Below are 18891 nucleotides of genomic sequence, written 5' to 3' on the forward strand. Positions count from 1 at the left end.
GCACTTTGACGTGCTTTCAAACTGCTAGGTTGGCAGGAGCAGGGACCAAGCAACGGGAGCTCACCCCGCCGCGGGGATTCAAACCACCGACCTTCTGATCAGCAAGCCCTAGGCTCTGTGGTTTAACCCACAGAGCCACCCGCGTCCCTCACTGAGCCACTACCTTTCTCCAATTCTGTATACAGTGGTACCTTGGTTCTTGAACTTAATCCGTTCTGGGAGTCCCCAAAACCGTTCGAAAACCAAGGCGCGGCTTCCAAATGCCTGTAGGAGCTTCCTGCACTCAAGCGGAAGCCACGCCGGATGTTTGGCTTCTGAAAAATGTTTGCAAACTGGAACACTTACCGTACTTCTGGGTTTGTGGCATTCGGGAGCGGATTTGTTAGGCAACTAAGCCATTTGAGAACCAAGGTACCACTGTACTGGAAACCATTTATATGGCTGACAGCCACTGTTTTCAATAATTTAACACACTACTCCAGTGAATTTCAACATTTTTTTATTTGAACTTAATTTCAAATGAGTCATAGTTGGAAAAAACAATTCCTCAATATCCTGTTTCTGCTGACAATTTATACATGTTTACTCTCCAGTCATCTGTGACATTTTTTATACCAGCCACACACTTTAGTTAAAATGCTTAAGACAGTACATTTCAGCTCTCCTTCCCACCCAGTAGGTCAGAAATAGGTCCAAGTCGGCAGAATCTAAAACTATTTCTCCTTGTGATACTGGAACACTGGCTTGTTATACTTAGGAAATATAGTTTTGATTGGAGATTGATGTGAGGATCAACTATTGTAAGTACGCAAGACTCTCTAAAATCAGGACTGCTTGGAAACTCCTTGTGAAATGAATGTGTCCTTTGGCTGAAGAAATATTTTAAGTTTTGCATTTCCTTTTCGTGCCAGCTGTTTTTCTTTGCAGCTTTGCTGTTTTGGCTTTTTGTGCAGCAGTCTTTATACTTGCAGGTGGTAGTTTGAAAGTTATTTCTTTGTCATCGCTATCTTCTGGCTCAGATTTTCGCCGTTCAAGAAATGATGGGGTACACACGGGGGTAGGATCCTGGATATGAGAGAGAAGGATGTTGCTAAATTCTGTTGGACCATCACGATGTTAAAGGTGAAGGGCATTATCTCAGCACTGCATGAGCAGACCTCTGGTCATGAAACAGAACTTAGCTTCCCTCTCCTCACGGCTACCAATTTGCTCCCCAGGGTCCCATCCTACCAGAAGATTGAATAAGGGGAAAGGGCTGGTGATGGGATGCAATGAGACGAAATTGAGGCCTGCAGGTTTGTCACATTTACGTAAAAACTGACTTGAGGATGCAATGGGAATGTACAAAATGAACACAAAGGTGTCAGACTCTCTAGAGGGGTTGTATGAAGGCCAAACTTCCACTCTGCAGAGGTCCAATAATTTTGTTCCTATTTGGCCACCCACACACCTCAAAATATCTCCCAGAGATAGGACCATGACAGGAATTCAATTGACTAAAAAACCCAAACCCTTTCTTACTAGTACGCTTTGGGAAGATCAACACTTTAAACTTACCTCACTGCTCACAGACACATTCATGCTCGAGGCTGGTTTTGAAAGCTTCTTTTTCTTTTTCTTAATCAGAGGCATTTCAGCGGCCTATGGAAAAGAGGCTCAGCATCAACATGATCCCTGTGCAACCTGCATTTACAGCCAAAATGTCCTTTGTGGACACCACTGCATTTAGTATGATTAAAATACCATCCATTTATACTACACACACAAACACACAAAATGGTATCCTGCCATCAAAACAAGATTAAAATACTGTCCTAGAATTGTGCCTTTTTCTTAATAAGCAATAAAGGGCTACAAAACCCAGTTTCACTCCAGCTCAGTTGGGATCTGTTATGATAGCTTAGGGCCACTTCACACATTGCTTATTTTCAGGTGTTTTCAATAGGCAGACTAGTACCTTGTGGGCTTAACAAAATACATACCAATCGTAGTTACTTGTGACACATCAGAAACCTGATAGGAAAAACTCATCTATTCTACAAAAGCTTTCCTATCTGCTTACCTGGAAGTAATGGTTACTCACCACCAGAGACTAGATAAGTGGCTGTTTACAAGTCTGACCTTAGTTCTTTTACTGGTAGACCAAAATGTGGGTAGACCAAAATGTGTTAAGAGTGAAGGCTAGAAATATGTTTGCAGACACATGCATCACATAGGTAGGTGACCATCTTTCAGGAAGCTGTAGATCTGTGCTGGATGCACACTGGGTGACAAGCCAGGGTTTGCCTCTGTGTCCTTTGTGAAAAGGCCCAGAAACTCCATTCTTTTACTGAGTAAAACATTCACAGATCTTTCGCTTGCTCAATGACAGTATTACCATTCATAATCCCTGTTTAAGGCACATACTTTGCAATTAGCACTTGACTTAACACGTTTGTATGTCAACTTCCATCCCTTTGGGGGAGCGGGCAGGGCATTCACTTACAAAGCCAGGAAAATCATAATCGATTCCCTTCTTAGCCAGCCTTTTCCGCAACTGCCGTTCCTTCTTCAGCAACCGCTGCACCATCTTTGCTTTCTCTTGGGTTGTTCGCCTCCGGTTGTAGCGTTTCACTGCTGGATAGGACGGCTTGCTGAATATTTTCTCACTACCTTTGAACAGGTTTTCACACACCCTTTCAGGAGGCATAAACTGGCCTGCATCACAAACACGTTACACCAAAAATCAATATGGAAGCCTTGAAAAATGGAGCAGTATTTACCAAAGCATGGAAATCTTTATGTTAAGTTGCGTGTTCCCCAATTATATGCTCTGGATCACTACAAAAGCACTACTCTTAACTCCCATATCTAAACCGTCCTTTACACCGGGCAGGAATAAAATATTGCTGTGTTTTAGGATTCTCAGTACACAAGGAGAAGCACCTAGTCATGTTCATCCACCTGCCTTGACCTCTATTTCTGGCACAGAGTTGTCAACATCTGGCCGATACCCAATAGCTTTCCACCTTCTCTTATGTATGCACTTGGGCTGGCTTCTTCAAAGACTGTCACCTAGCTCTCAGAAGAATTCTATCATCTGCTGGAATTGAATTATAATTAAGTGGAAAGCATTGTTTGGCTGCTTCATTAATAGTACTGGGAAGGCTGCCTCACATAAATTCACCCTGAAGCTATGTCTGAATCTTTAATAAGAGAATTATGAACAAGGTTTTCTGGTGTTCAACTCTCCCATCGGTCCAGCTCAGTTAAACTTGCTTGAGAGAACAGGACTCACTAATCCTTTTCTGTTTTCAAGCCAAGAGTCACCATGAACAATAGCAATTCCAATGTACTACAGAGAGCTATGCAGTTGGGCGCCACTTCAAAAACACACCACACAACTGTGGCAAGCGCTGGGAAGGGAGGAAATTCCTACTAAGCAGTACACAATGCCTTTTTAATGCCATTGCAAATGTGGTTTAACAGGCAGTTTCCTGAGAAAGGTGACTGCAGCTTGCACCTTATCTTAATAGAGGGTATTCCAGGAGGTCACAGGGCCTTGTGTGTCAATTGCTCTCTTTGGGAGAAAGGGTATCTGCAAGTACCAAGGGGGAAAAGACAGAAGTGGGTGGGAAGAGGTGGCTGAAGAGATACAAGGACTTTGGGAGAAAAGACAAAGTAACAGGCAGGTTTGAGGACAGTTTTCAGAGAAATGATATTCTGTAAACCAGACTGTGGCAAGGTTTGGAAACTGATGTTACTGCTTCAGAACTGCCACATTCAATTTTCCTTTTGGGCAAGAAACTCATTCATACTCACATTTCAAAAGTCGTTCACCGAAAAGATAGTTGTTCATGGTATCTGCAACGATCTTAGCAACTTCATCATATTCAAATTCCACAAATGCATAACCTTTGCTGCCCCCAGTCTGTTAAAGATAAGGAGACAAACCTTGAAATACATTTACATGCTAAAATGAATCTGTGCTGAACACTATTTTTTCTTGGTTGAAGGATCTTACAGAAAAAGGATTTCTGAGCCCAATGAACTACTTTTACTGGAAACATATTTCTTAAAGTAAGACAAATATACAGACATGCCCATTGGTTTAATTTAATGACCACAGGGAGCCTACATGTTAAATTATATACTCTGTGAACCGCCCTGAGACCTCTGGGTATAATAGGGTGGTATATAAATTCAATAAATAAATAAACATCGATATTGTTCCAAAGGCCAACATGAATGACTCCTGAAACTACAACTGCCCATTGTAAGGAGTGATAGGGTCTGGTCGGAGGGAAAAGAACTTAACTAAAGCATTTTAAGAAGTGTTACCCTTAAGAATATATGGAAAAGTAACTGTCAGTGTTTGTAAAAAGCAAAAAAAGGAGGAAAAGGTTCTGACCTCCCTTTGTCTCCTCAGCCTGGTCCTCGGACCCTTGTCGGCACAAAAAGAGTCCACAAGAATATCCCTGCAGAGTTTTATTCTTAAAAGTCTTTGTGCAAAACATGACTGAGTAACTATACACACCAGCACCAAACACCAGCCTCAGCACAAACTAACATTTCTCACTTTATATATACAACCTGCTGCAGGCCGCTGAGTCATGCTGACCCAGCTTTATTCGCATTAAAGAAACAGTGGCCATTTTAGCTGTGACAGTAACAACACACCAGAGGGTCTTTTCTGTGACAGCCCTCCCCCCAGAAATCCTTCACTGCATGGAGGGTAGTTCAAACTTTCCTTTTTAAGTTTTGTGCCCTCCTAGTTCTTCAGGGTGCTGTGAGCTGTGTGTTGATATTTTATGGTGTTTATAGTGTTCTACCTTATTAGGGAGAAAGAACAAGATATAGTTCCCCTCCCAATGTTACCTTTTTACTCCTTGAAAGTCGAAGTCTTGTAACTGTCCCAAACTGATCAAAGTATTCTTTAAGTTGTGGTTCAGAAAGACCCTTTGGGATATGACCCAAGTAAATGACACCAGGTGTCAGCTTCTGATTCTGTAATATATATGAAATAATTAATTAACATTTCAAAATACACCCACGTGCGCATTGGTTCATTACCTCTGATGATCTCCCTGTGCAGATCAGTTGCAGAGACATGGTGGTAGGGAGACAAAAACATTCCCCGGGGCACAGCCTGAAACTACAAAATGCAGCAGCCTTGCTGAAGTTAAGCAGATGGGAGCAGTGCCCAAATAGGAGACCATCTGAGCCGGCTGCTTTGAACTCCACAATGCTAGAAAAACATGGTATAGAAGTAATAAATGAATAAAACATCAAATCTGCATGATGACAGTTGCAGATGCACAGTGGGTATAACCTGGGTTGGTAAATGCTGCCGCCTCCTCACAGCATCCTGAACATTGGCACTGTTAAGCATGGATATTTTTCAAAAGCCTTTCAACTTCAGTTTCTATTGCCTGCTCTCAAGGAAACGCACACACAACTATTAGGAGTTCACACTCAGATAATACATAAAATAGCATGACGCAAACTTAGCTGCTACTCCACAAATTCTTAATTTTTACCATATGGCATTGAATGGTGTAGGAACTGGCTTGCCAGGGAGAGTCAAAATGGCTTCAAGATTGTTCTCCTGTACTATTTTGGACTTATGTATGAGTGCTGACCTTGTGCATTTATGAACATTTATTCTATATTTAAGATCTTAGGATTCTTATAATAGAGCCATGATGGTGGACAAGTAGGATTGTTTATTCTTGTCCAAGCACCACTCAGTCACAAGTTATTGTTTCTGCTCGTTACTACATCATACATTTTTGTGTTTTTATATTGTAAACCTCCCTGTAAAACTTGGCTGAAGAGTGATATAGAAACGAATAATAAAAATAATAGGAGCGTTGTAAATTATTTCTGTGGTACTGCAGCAACATATGAAAGAGGCTTCCATCACCATGGAAACAGCTATGATTAAAAAGTGGCCTCCCCACACTTTTTCAAATAGGTAAAGTAATGATCCCATGGAGTAAAGTGAGAATTACAGCTTCTTTATCTGGGGGGTGTGGGGTTAGGACCTCCTGGTTATCTTTAACATGACGCCTAATGCTCCAGAGGAGAAAAATAAAAGAGTCGCGTCACAAGCAACAGGAAGCTCCACCTTCCGAGCAGTGAAACTCTAGCTCAGCCTTTCTCAACCTGTGGGTCCCCAGATGATGTTGAACTACAACTCCCATCACCCCTAGCTAGCAATGCCAGAGCTCAGGGATGATGGGAGTTGTATGGTCTCAGCATGGCCACAAGGGAGCCACAGGCTGGGGCAGATGGAGGTCGTTGTAACCCAAAATTGATGCACCTGGACACCAAATCCCCCCCCCCCACATAGCTGTCAACCGTCACTTATTTGGCGGGAAACTCCCTTATCCCAGCGCCGTGTCCCGCTGCTGTCCCTTAAATTTCCCAGGTTTCATGCTCGCCCGGCTCAAGAGGCAAGCAGCGGCTTGGGGTCCTCCGCCACGCGAGAGAGAGAGCACACACGAGCTGCCGCATCTCCGTCTCTCCCTTTCCCCCCTCAGGGGCGCGTCGTGAGGAGACGGGTGGCGGCGGGCGGGCAGGCAGCCCCTCTCTTGCGAGACTTCTGCCGCGCTGCCAGGGGAAGCCAGAGGCAGCAGCGGCGGCAGCGGCTGAGGAGGCGGCCTGAGGGAGAAGGAAGAGGAGGGGATGGGGAGGGATGCAGAAGGGTGGCGCTTCAGCGGCGTTGCAACCGCCTCATGCTGGGCTCGCGGGCGAGAGTCTCTCTCCTCCCCCCCCCGGTGGGGAAGGGCCGATGGAACTCCTTGCACCAGGACAACGGCAGCCCCGATGTGCTGCTTAGCATACCCTCCAACCAGTGCAGCATCTTAATGTAGTGATTTCCCCCTCTGCATCCCTTTCATAGCTCTATTTTTATAAATCATTTGTCCATCCATAGTTCAAAATTTTACTACAAGTTTTCTGTCAATCATACCAATGTATGTAACTCTTTACAATAGCTTTTCAACTAAATTATAAACCTTCCCCATTCTTTATTAAAGAGGTCCTCTTCCTGGTTTCTAATTCTGCCTGTAAGCTTTGCCATCTCGACGTCGTTCATCCGTTTTGTCTGCCCCTCTTCTTTGGTGGGAGTTGTAGACCCTTAGGATCATTTAGTCCAACCCCCTGCAAAACACAGTCAGTGGCAGCCAAAGCAGCATGGTTCCATGAGTGCTGGATTTCTGCATAAGCTAACCCAAAATCCCTTATTTTGCCTGCTGATCCCTTATTTTCGAGGCTGCTGGTCCCTTATTTTCAAACCTGTAAGTTGACAGCTATGCCCCCCCCAACTCCGCTTCTTCTCCTCCTCTTTTCGCTCTCACCTGGGCAGCCGCCTTGCGTACGCGGTGCACTTTGGCCTGGAACTCCTTCTGCCTCTCCGGGTCCAGGGAAAGGAGAGGGGGAGCCGCCAGGGTGGCCGTTGGTTTCGTAGCCTCCATAGAAGAAGAAGCCGCCGCCATCGCGCACACTGTGTGCGGAAGAGAACGCCACTTACCCACCCCGCACGTGGGCAAACCAGGAAGCGGATGCTGTCCTACGTTATTTCCGCTTGGCAGGGAGTTCCTTTCTTCCTTTCTTGAAAGTGACGTTGAGATAGGCAATTTAAAGAAGGAACGAGGGAGAGAACGGCAGCGGCCCCTGCTGGATGTAGAGTGGAACTCCCGCCCCGCTTTATTTTAACCAGGAGTCTGCCGCTTTGACTTTTTTTAGGCGCTTTTTTAAGGTGCTTTCCATTTACTTTTTTTAGTGTAAGCCGCCTTGAGGCAGTTATTTAGAAGGCCGTTAATAAAGCTAGTGATAAATAATAATAAAAACAGTACCAGCTGTGGATTTGTGATTGAATTTGGGAAGGTGGGCACATCCACTGCATTAAATATTCACATTGGTTTTTAATTGCTTCCTTTATTCCTTCGTGTAAAAATAAACACGAAAATATTCCTCTTCTTCCAAGCCTTTGGCTAACTAAGCAATCTATGGCCTTTTAAACTGGGTGGTGTGTCTGTTTGTGGCAGTGTGATTGTGTTGTCTGTTGTTATGTTACGTATTTTGTGTTTTTATAACTAAACAGCTCTGTAGTTCTCGGATGAAGGGCGGCATGGATATTAAATTAATAGACAACAATAAAATACAATCCATAATACATGATAGAATTTCCAGCAAGTCATGGAGCACATTTGCAATTGCTGCAACGGGCAGAAAAATCATCAAGTGGCCCGAAAAAGACCCTCCGACTTGCATAGGCTTGCACTGCAAAGTCTGTAATCCTACATAGTTACCTAGGAGTAAAGCCCCATTGAACATATTGGGTCTTGCTGCCGGCTTAAAGCAACCCGGCTGCTGCCAATCAAAGAAGCCGACTGCTGCAAATCACGTGACCAGCTCCAACCCACCTCCCAGCTCCGCCTTCCGCCCCGCCCCTCTTTGAAAATCTGCAACCGAGCGTGGTTTCTTTCCCCGCAGCCACACTCCGAGACTCCCCTCGCGACCTTACAACCGCCTGGACGGAAGCCAAGGGGAAGAAACGCAGCGGCGGTCCCGCCCAAGGAAGGCAAGCGCCGGCGATTGGCTCGACGGCGCCTTCTGCGACGCGATAGGCCGGCTGAGGAAAGGACCTCGCTCCCTATTGGCTGTCTTTAGCAGGAGGGCGGCTGTAAGCAAGGTAGGTCGAGCGGGCGGAGCTTGTGTCTGAGAGAGTCGGGGGCGGCCTGAGGTGATTTTGTGTGTTGTGTGTGTGTCGCCGCCGGCCGAGCGGTGAAGTCCGGAGCGGACATGAGCGGCGGCGTGTACGGAGGGGGTAAGTTCTCCTCGGAGGGGGAGGGGCTGCTCCTCTTTCTCTCTCTCTCTCCCCCTCCCCCCCTCGGACCGTTAGGGCTTCGCGTTCCACCGGCTCGCTCTCTTCCCCGCGGGGAGGGGGAGGCTGCCGCCGCCGCTGGTCCGGCAGAGCCTGAAAAGGCGCCTGTGCCTTTAAGACGGGGCGACGGGAGGGAGAATTTCGTCCTGGGCAGCTTCTCCCCGCACCTTGACGCGCCGAGGAGGAAAGCTTTCCTCTATATTTAATTTATTTTACCAAGTTTAAAAACTTTTTAAAAACCGAACGTTATTATTATTATTATAATAAATCTGAATGTAGGAAATATGTGAACGGTTTTTTTTTTAAAAGAAAGAAAGAAACGGGCTTAGAGAACCATTATGAATCTGGGTAGGTTTGCCTGAAGGAGAAAAGCTTTTGGCAGGTCTGCCTTCATATTAAAAAAGGGATTCCTGTGTTAATATTCAATTCATGAAATTTCTATTCTATCTTGGTTGTAAAAAAAAAACCAAACCCACACCCTCAAAGCGGTTTACCAAAAAAGAGAAAAACAACTCAATGATCACTTAACCACTTGATTATCTAATGATCACTAAACCACTTGATTATCTAATTTTTCTACCGTTCACTATATTATAATGAGCTCTAACGGGTGTACAGAAAGCTGTGGCAACAGCAGACAGCTTAAACAAAAATACAGAGTTGCATATAAAGACGTTGCATTAATACAAAGTTATATATAAATCAATGTCAATTCATTTTCCTTCTGGCGTACCCCTCCTTTGCAGCTTCCAGGTTCTCTCACCCAGAGTCCAAGCAAATTCAGTTCACCCACAGCCTTTCAGAACCATTAAAACATGACTTCTGTTTCAGTGTATCTGAAGAAGTGTGCATGCACAAGGAAGCTTATACCTAAAAATACTCACTTGGTCTGTAAGGTGCTACATTATAATTTTTAAATTCTTTTGGAAGGATTCTTTTAAAGACTTTCTTAGATCATGCAACTTTTTTGAAGACTTCTTTTAAGGGAGTTTTTAGGTTTTTAAGAAGAGTCTTTTTAACTATCTTTTGAAAGAATTGTTTTAATTTATTTTGACTATGGCAGACCAACACGGCTACCTACTTGAATCTAGTGTTGGGATACTGCCAGGGAGATAAAGTCCATCTGAGCCCCCAAGCTCCGTGCCGGACGATCCATCGACCTCCCTTAGTCACGCAGTATCTAGCAATTATAGCGACACGAAGCCTCAAGAAAAGATAGCCACATTCTTGGACTTGTGCACACTCTATCAGCAGAATTCACACAACAGAAGTTGCACAGCATGAGAGCAGAACATGCATATTTACAGTTTATTAGGCGTTGGTCAGAACAAAGAAGGCATGACCGTCTGCTCCGACTGCTCAGGCAAAACAGCCAAAAACGAAAGGGACTTACAACATAAACATCCTGTGAGACAGGAACTTACGCAGGCTGTTATACAAACATCCTGCTCCCTTTTAAGGTGGAACGGAAATATCCTAACATCCTCCCCCTTTCCGTGTAACCTGTAGTACCTGTGGTTCAACCCAATTGCAACCTTTGTGCGTAAACCTTCAGTTGTTCTCTGTTAACAACCTTAGACAACAGATCAGCAGGAATTTCATTTCCTGGCATGTAGGACACCTGAATGAGTCCTTTCTGAATACACTCTCTTGCACGATGTAGCTTAATCTGCAAGTACTTGGTCCTTTGCTTGCAACTCTCCGAGTTCAGCAAAGCCAAACAAGATCTATTGTCTTGATACACTTGTATAGGACATTTCACAGAAACCCCAATGTCCTTAAACAGTTGCATCAACCATTCACAATCCATGAGTGAAAATGACAGAGCATTGAGTTCTGCTTCACAGGAACTTAGGCTAACTGTTGTCTGCTTTTTGCACAATCAGTCAAACAGGCAGTGGTTGTACATGTAGCATACTCCAGAAGTGCTTGTACCATCCGTGGTGTCACTTCCAAAACTTGCATCTGCAAAGATTTCAAGACCTCCAGTCTTCTGACTGGTGAACCTCAGCCTGTAGTGCATAGTCCCTTTCAAATAGCGGGCTATGCGCTTCAGAGCTTTCCAATCCTGAACAGTAGGATTGTTAGCATGTCTGCTAAGCAGGTTAGTGCTTACAGCAATGTCAGGTCTCGAACATCTAGCAATGAAATTCAACTTGCCTAGAATGCATCTGTACAGCATTGTGTCAGAAAACGCTTCAGCAGTACTGTCTACCTGGTAACCTGTCACCATCGGTGTGTCTGCTGGGTTTGCATCAACCAAATTCAACCTGGTTAATACATCAGCAATTTTCTGTGTTTGGTGTACCAGAAAATTACCTGCTTGGTCCCTCTCCACCTGCAGAGAAAGATAGTTGGATACCTCACCAAGATCCTTCATGTCAAAGTGCTCCTTCAGTTGAGCTAGGGTGCTTTGGTAAAAAGCCTGATTCTTCCAAAACATCAGAAGATCATCAACAAAACATAAACAATACAGTTTGTTTTGCCCCTCCTCCTTGACAAACACACATGGATCAGCTTTGCCCTGGTGAAAACCTAGAGAAAGCAACGTTTCAGTGAGTTTTGTGTTCCAACACCTGGCACTCTGCTTGAGACCATATAAGGATTTCCGCAGTTTACAGACCATTCCCTTCTGTATCTGCATTCCATCAGGTGGAAGCATGTACAGCTGCTCGTTCAAAATCCCGTACAAAAAAAGCTGTATTTATGTCATGATGGGAAACATGCAGTTTCTCCTCCGCAGCGATCTTGAGCATCAGCCGAATGCTCTCATACTTGACCGTGGGTGAGTAGGTCTCGTGGTAATCCTGCCCTGGTACCTGTGAAAAACCTCTGGCAACCAATCTGGCTTTGTGTCTGACAACCTTGCCATTCTGGTCTGTCTTGGCCTTGAAGACCCATTTGCTGCCAACCAGTCTCATCCCTGGGACTACCGGTACCAGCTCCCAAGTTTGGTTCCTGTTCAAGGAATCAACTTCAGCCTTCATGGCATTTAGCCAAGGCTCAGCATCTTTAGAGGTTAACTCCTGGACCTCTTTGAAGCTTGAAGGTTCCCACACCTTCTCTGAGCTACTAAGAACAGCAGTTGCCATCTTAGCAAACTCATCAGCAAATCTCTTTGGAGGTTTGCCTTTGGTCGCCCTTTCAGACCTGCGAACCAGACGCAAGTCTTCTGGACTCATCTCCTCCTTCTTAGGAGAAAAATGACCAATGGTGAACAGTGGTTCTTCCAGTTCATTGTCAGACTCATCAGATGGTCTGACTGAGGCCTTTGCGCTCTTGTAGTCTGCTGTGTCATCACTGTCACTGACAGCAGCAGCAGCGCCGCCCACTGAACTGGAATCCGAACTCTGATCATCATCATCATCATCATCATCCTCAGTTTCCTCAGCTTTCTCAGCATGATCTGCTTTCTTCATATTACCTTCATCCTCCTCTGGGTAACTCTGGAAAATTCCCACATTTCCCCCCCACTTAGGATTGTACTCAACACTCCTTGTGAACTTTATGGATTTAGAGTTAGTCATCCATACCCTGTATGCACCTTTTTCGTACCCCATGAACAAACCATGTGCCCCACGCTTCCCAAGCTTGTTGCTTTGTGGGGTGTGCACCCACATGTCAGAACCAAAGATTTTCATGTGCTTGGTGTTAGGTTTGTTACCAAACATCTTCTCGTAGGGAGTGCAACCAATAGGTGATGACAGTCTCCTGTTAAAAGTGTAAACAAAATTCGCCAGAGCCTCCCCCCAAAACTTCTCAGGGAGATTGGCATCATGCAACAAGGTTTTTATGCCTTGCAGCAACGTTTGATTTGCTCTCTCCGCAAGCCCATTCATCCATGGCGATCTGGGCGTTGACAAATCATGCTGGATTCCCTTCTCAGTCAGGAAAGCTTCAAACTGCTGAGAAGTGAACTCCCCGCCTCGATCAGTAAACAGACAACCAATACGTTTACCGTGAGCATTCTCCAACCAAGCACAGAATGCCTTGAACTTAGGAAATGCTTGCGATTTCTGCTCGAGCATAAACACATGAATGTACCTGGAAAAAGAATCAATTAGAACCATGAAGTACCTTGCTCTTCCCAAAGAGGGCGTCAGAGGACCTACCAGGTCTGCGTGAACTAGCTGGTAGGGTTTGGAAGCCTGCCTGCTAGACTCCTTGCCTTTTGGAGCAACCTTCACCTTGTTCTCTGCACAACATACACATTTCATGTGAAATTTGCAAGGTTTGATGTCCAAACCTTCAACCAACTCAGGCATCTTGGCTAGCGCTTGCCAAGAGAGGTGACAAAATCTGCGATGTGCATCATGAATGCATCCTGCATGAAGAACCTTGTTAGTTTGTGCAACACAACAAGTATCAGCATTAGACATAGCAACACCATTGTCATCATAAGTTAGACAGAACAAACCATCCATCAACTTTGCATGCAAAATGTCCTCTTTGCCTTTTCTGATGACACAGACAGTCCTCTTGAAGGAAACCTCAAAACCACGCCCAGTCAGCTGTGGTACACTAATCAAATTGCCCGCAGCTCCTGGAACAAAAAGTACATCTTTGATGGTGGTATTCAGACTTGCAAGTTTCACAGTTCCAACTCCTGTAGCTTGCAAAGTCCTTCCATCAGCCAGCTGGACCTCTCCATCTTGAGGTGTGAAGGAGATAAACAGATGGCGGTCTTTGGTGAGATGGTGCGTGCATGCTGAATCGACTATAAACCTGGCCTTGGCCTTGTTTCCCACCGGCGTGGGCTTTTGCAGCTTGCCTTTAGCCTTTGGTGAAGCTGTGCCAGCAAACATTGCCTTGTTTTCCACTGGCGAGGGCTTTTGCAACTTGCCCCCCTGCTCCTGGCCATCAGACGTGCCTTTAGCCTTTGGTGGAGCTGTGCCAGCAAACATAGCCTTGTTTTCCGCTGGCGTTCCACTCCCCTTCTGCTTCGGGCCATCTGCAGGCTTCTTGCTCTGTTTACATCTGGCCTTCCGGCCTCTGCATAGGCTCTGACCTTGGTTCTCACGAGAAACAGAGCTCTCAGCTGCTGACTCCTTGGCTCCCCCTGGAGGCTGGAATGCTGCCTGGGATGACGTTATAGTCTGCTCCCCCTGCAGCTTGCAACCGGTGCCCTCAGCATCCCTAGCATTCTGGGAAACAGCCAGGACCTCCGATGCATTCAAACACTGGGCTGGGATTATTGGCTGGTGGGCCTTTTTCAAAGCATCCCACATGTCACGTGCCGTGAGATTTCCAGCAAGCGTCTTTATTTCCTCCAGAGAGACGGATAAGACAATAATATCCACGGCCTTCAAATTCTGGCCCTGCCATTTCTCTGTCCGAGGAACTGGAGTGGCTTGAGATACAGTATGCCAGACTCCAAACTGACGCAGCAAACTCTCACACCATTTTGCCCAGGTCTGATAGTTGTGCCGATTTAACTTAGGGCACTCAGTGGCCTCTGAAGCTTGGAAAAACTCCATTCCAGCTTTTTACGTGAGCCGTTATGCCTCCAAAGACTTCTTATCTCGGCAGCTCATAAATCACGATGCCTCTGGCTCGGCTCCCAGGCCAATTAGTTTTGCCGGACATCAAAGACGTCTTCCGCGGCAAACAGAAAAGCCTCTGCTTTCGCTTTTCCAACATACCTTTCAGCAGTCTGTTGCTGTCTTACTCTCCTGCAAGTGCTGTGAATCTGGGCCCATAACCTGTTGTTGGGATACTGCCAGGGAGATAAAGTCCATCTGAGCCCCCAAGCTCGGTGCCGGACGATCCATCGACCTCCCTTAGTCACGCAGTATCTAGCAATTATAGCGACACGAAGCCTCAAGAAAAGATAGCCACATTCTTGGACTTGTGCACACTCTATCAGCAGAATTCACACAACAGAAGTTGCACAGCATGAGAGCAGAACATGCATATTTACAGTTTTATTTGGCGTTGGTCAGAACAAAGAAGGCATGACCGTCTGCTCCGACTGCTCAGGCAAAACAGCCAAAAACGAAAGGGACTTACAACATAAACATCCTGTGAGACAGGAACTTACGCAGGCTGTTATACAAACATCCTGCTCCCTTTTAAGGTGGAACGGAAATATCCTAACATCTAGTATAACAGAAAGTAAAAAGCCACAGTAGAAAAGACTGAAACGAATTAAAACTCATACAAACTTTGTGGACACCTGGGTAGGCTTGTTTAAATAAGAATGTTTTCAGCAGATGCCAAGAAGAATGCAGTGATGGTGTCTGCCTGATATCAATAAGCAGGTGGTTCCAAAGTGTTTGTGCCACCAAACTAAACAACCCAAGTTCTTACAGATGCCGTGCGGATACTATGTGGCACCTATAAAAGTGCCAATTCCACCGACTGCAGTAGTCAAGTGGCACATATGGTTGCAGGCCATCTCATAGGTAATAGGTGTCACCATGTTAGAAGGATATATTTATCACAATGGGATCTGTAGAAAGAGCACTGTGTTCCTTTAAAAGCTTAAAGGTGGTCCTAATCTACAATAGCCTATGGCACATTTTGCAGATTAATTCTGTGCGTAGATTTTTGGAAGTCCCAATGTGATATTGGAAGATTGAAACCTTTTCTAGGTGTCCCACTGTTGTTCTTCCCTTTTGATGTCTTGAGATTTAGCCTTTTACCAATAAACATATGTCTGATAAGGGTTTGTTTTCAAATCGACACAAATTGTGAATTTGTGTTTGCAGATGAAGTTGGTGCTCTGGTGTTTGACATCGGCTCCTATACAGTCAGAGCTGGCTATGCTGGGGAGGACTGCCCAAAGGTGAGAGCAGAAGTGAGACATTAGATTGATCAATAGAATTTGGGTTTCCTGTGCAAAGAACTCCTGAAATACTTGTATATATTGTGGGATAACTCTGTATGCTATAGCAAGGGACTTGAAATCCCTTGAGCAATGAATGATAGTCCAATAAAATCTGGTCTATGAAGATCATGTACAAACGTACACAAAAATTTGTCTGCTGGAACCTCTGCTCAGGAGAGGTTATCATCAGTAGCTGTTTCGTTCCCTTCTGCATTTTAAATAGTAGCATTTGCAATTTCTTGGTATCATGTTTCTGCAAAACACTGAGCCATTTCTTGTCAGTACGTCTTTGAGCCGATGCCAAGGACTGGGCTCAACAACTGGTTCTGCCCTGACTGGGCTAGGTGAACTGGAGCACTTCCAAAGACCTTCCACTCCTGGAAAGCAGGTCTAAGTGCCCTGGACCCACAACTGCCCATTGTGAGCACCAAACTCAGCAGAGTATAAACAACACGGAAGAAAGCTGTGAAGCATAACTTCTTTTATTTCTAATAGCTACTGCAAACTAAAAAACTAAAGAGCTACTGGCTTGCAGGAGTGTTACAGCTCTCACTCAGCCATCTAATCTCTACATAGATAACACACAGACTCCCCACAGAGTCAGACAGGAGCGGAAGAAGCAAAGAGCAGTTTCTGCCCCCTCCTTTCTGAAAACATCATATCAGGAGATTCTCACAATGGGAGGGGGTGAAAATCTTATCGTCTTTCTTTTACCTGCCCTGCAATTTTCACCTAAGTAGTTTTTGTCTTTTCCTCTCCTTTGAATAAGTAGTCTTCATTTGACGTGGCTCCCTAGAAATTCTTCCGTCAATTACTTTATGTTTTGGCCATATGTTTAGGGGAATATATTGACAAAGGTCAGAGTTTTTTTTAAATAAGAGGTTGTCCTGGTTTGAGGGGAATGTTATGGTGAGATGGCCCGGGCCAGAGGGATGGATAAATGTGGGAGTCCCATGTTTAAATCTCTGCTTGGCTGTGAATCTCAGTGACATGTTTTGGCCATGTCACCTTCTCAACTAGAGTTGCTAGCTCTTGTGAAATATTCTGGGATTTGGGCAAGTGCAAGACAGAGCCTTATAAGCAGTTCAACGATAAATGCAGTTCCAGAGATTTCCCTCCACTCCAGGTGTAGTGTGAAATCTTTCTTGAAAAGTGTTTAAATAATGTGCACATTATATAAGTGAGCCAGGTTATGGAAAGTCTGATGTATCAGAGAGTGTAGCTATATTTTCATTCCCCCCCCCCCGGTGTTTAGCTAATCCTTTCACGCCCCATACAGAATAGAGGCATGACATGCCTAACATGCTGTAGGAATTTGAGGCAGTAGTGATAACTTTCTTCCCCATTAGTTAGGCTTGATGAAAACAGACAATTTTTATGTAACTTTGTGCATTTTCTTACCAAATCTCCCATTGTAGGTTGATTTTCCCACTGCCATTGGTGTGGTACTGGACCGGGATGATGGGAGCTCCATGATGGAAATTGATGGTGACAAAAGCAAACAAGGAGGCCCAACGTACTACATAGACACTAATGCATTGCGAGTTCCAAGGGAGAACATGGAAGCCATTTTACCTTTGAAAAATGGAATGAGTATGGTGCTTTGCATTTTCCTTTTCTTTTTTCTTAAATCTTGAGTATTGATTTTAAACACATCACAAAGCACTAACCTTTTTACTCACAAAATGGCATTGTCCTGCTTTGTGGGAATGTTTGATCTGGAGTTGAAAAGAAGTTTATTCTGATGGTTTTTGGGCCAAGCATTTAAACTGTGGATATTCCCTTTAGCTTATGTTGACCTGTTTTGAAATAGGTTTTCCTGTTTAGTTTTTAAAGCTGGTTATGGGAAGAATATAACTGCTTAAATGGCAGTGTGTTTTGAAAAACATTCCCCTGTCCTGTCAAGGTTTATCTGTTCTCCCTTTTCTTCAAATATTCTACTTATTTGGAAAGGCAGTAGCCAAGTGCAGAGACCATGCTTAATCATAGTTATCAGTGACCGTGGTTTGTTACCTGACTCCTAACAAGATGCCAGATGCACGGTGAAACAGTGGTTTAGTGTGCTTGACTAGGACATTCTCCAAATAACCATGTTCAAAAAGGCACCAATGGGACACTGAAGGTAGAACATCTGGAGAGTTGGAGAACCTTCCTTGACCCATGGTGGTTTTTTAAAATGCAGATGTATTGCTTAATCATGGATAATGCAAACATTGTTGGCAAACCCTCTTCATATTAGTTTCACATCCTAATTTCCAGCCAACTAACTGGTTTGCGCATAACACTAAACCAAGCTATGGTTCCCCGTAAGGAATACCAAACCATCACTAAGCTTTGTGTCTGCAGAGGACCAGTATCGCTTTGAAAGTGAACTGTTGTCAATTAGCAAGGAGATTGTCTTGTACATTTTTAAATAATCTGATTGTACAGTTGCCTTCATAGGGTTATTCCTGCACCAGTGCTTACAATGTAGTATAGTTAGAATCCTTTAATCTCTTAGGGCTGTGAGATTGGCTTGAATGCTGTGTACTTTGATTCTTTAGATACAGGATTTCGCTGGTGCAAGGATGGAAGCATGACTAGAATCCCTCATCCTCCTTCCTGACTCCTATACTGTCCACATGCTCAGCCTTGCACTGATAATATGCTTCACGTTGCATACACGCCTAAACTAGAGCAGCACCTCCAGCAAAAGCAGCAGGTTTAATTTATTTTTATGTTGTTACAGTTGAGGACTGGGACAGCTTCCAAGCCATTTTGGATCACACCTACAAGATGCACATTAAATCTGAAGCTGCTTTGCATCCCGTTCTAATGTCTGAAGCGCCAGTGAGTAAAAACCCAGTTTCTTTCCTTGAAATAGCCCATCAAATTTTGAAGCATAGAAGGCAGTTTGACTGTTGTGAAGCTTGCAAACTTGGGGGTGGAAGGGGGAAGAGCAAATAACTCAAAAACCAGGACTTGGTAAAAGAACCTATCAAGATGAACTGTAATATCTGTGACTAGATTGCATGTATGGACATACTAGAAATGGTTATGAGCCCTGTCAGAGAAGAAATGTCAGCACTGAGGAACTTGTGGGCATGGAAAGGGGAGTAGCAGAAAGGGATGATCTATCTACCCACCCCAAACACCAAAGCAAGTAGTCTGTATCCCCAGGTGGAGAGGTTTGGAGCCTGATTTCTCACAA

At 44.6% G+C, this 18891-nt stretch overlaps 2 protein-coding genes across 2 annotated transcripts in view; one reads left to right on the forward strand and one right to left on the reverse strand.

The window, feature by feature from the left end:
- Positions 1 to 482: 482 nt before the first annotated feature.
- Positions 483 to 7542, reverse strand: NIFK (nucleolar protein interacting with the FHA domain of MKI67). Its single transcript, XM_053390625.1, has 6 exons — positions 7344 to 7542; positions 4858 to 4986; positions 3802 to 3910; positions 2486 to 2697; positions 1558 to 1641; positions 483 to 1065 (listed from the first exon to the last, which is right to left on the reverse strand). The coding sequence occupies exons 1-6, from the start codon at positions 7479 to 7481 to the stop codon at positions 883 to 885; spliced, it is 855 nt and encodes a 284-aa protein (XP_053246600.1). The 5' UTR covers positions 7482 to 7542; the 3' UTR covers positions 483 to 882.
- Positions 7543 to 8681: 1139 nt separating this feature from the next.
- ACTL6A (actin like 6A) overlaps positions 8682 to 18891 on the forward strand; it is a 31683-nt gene continuing 21473 nt past the window's right edge. Inside the window, exons 1-4 of the mRNA XM_053390622.1 lie at positions 8682 to 8815; positions 15583 to 15659; positions 17120 to 17294; positions 18430 to 18530. Coding sequence (XP_053246597.1) covers positions 8791 to 8815; positions 15583 to 15659; positions 17120 to 17294; positions 18430 to 18530 — 378 coding nt within the window. The 5' untranslated portion in view covers positions 8682 to 8790. The remainder of the gene's footprint in view (positions 8816 to 15582; positions 15660 to 17119; positions 17295 to 18429; positions 18531 to 18891) is intronic.

The sequence above is a fragment of the Podarcis raffonei genome, chromosome 5 (assembly GCF_027172205.1).
Source record: "Podarcis raffonei isolate rPodRaf1 chromosome 5, rPodRaf1.pri, whole genome shotgun sequence".
In the NCBI taxonomy this organism is placed as follows: Eukaryota; Metazoa; Chordata; class Lepidosauria; order Squamata; family Lacertidae; genus Podarcis; species Podarcis raffonei.

Coding starts and splice junctions, on each gene's coding strand:
- NIFK (XM_053390625.1), bottom strand. CDS start 7,481: ATGGCGGCGGCTTCTTCTTCTATGGAGGCTACGAAACCAACGGCCACC. Junction 1,642..2,485: donor ATTATGATTTTCCTGGCTTT/GTAAGTGAATGC, acceptor TCTTTTCCATAG/GCCGCTGAAATGCCTCTGAT. Junction 1,066..1,557: donor ATGTGTCTGTGAGCAGTGAG/GTAAGTTTAAAG, acceptor TCTCATATCCAG/GATCCTACCCCCGTGTGTAC.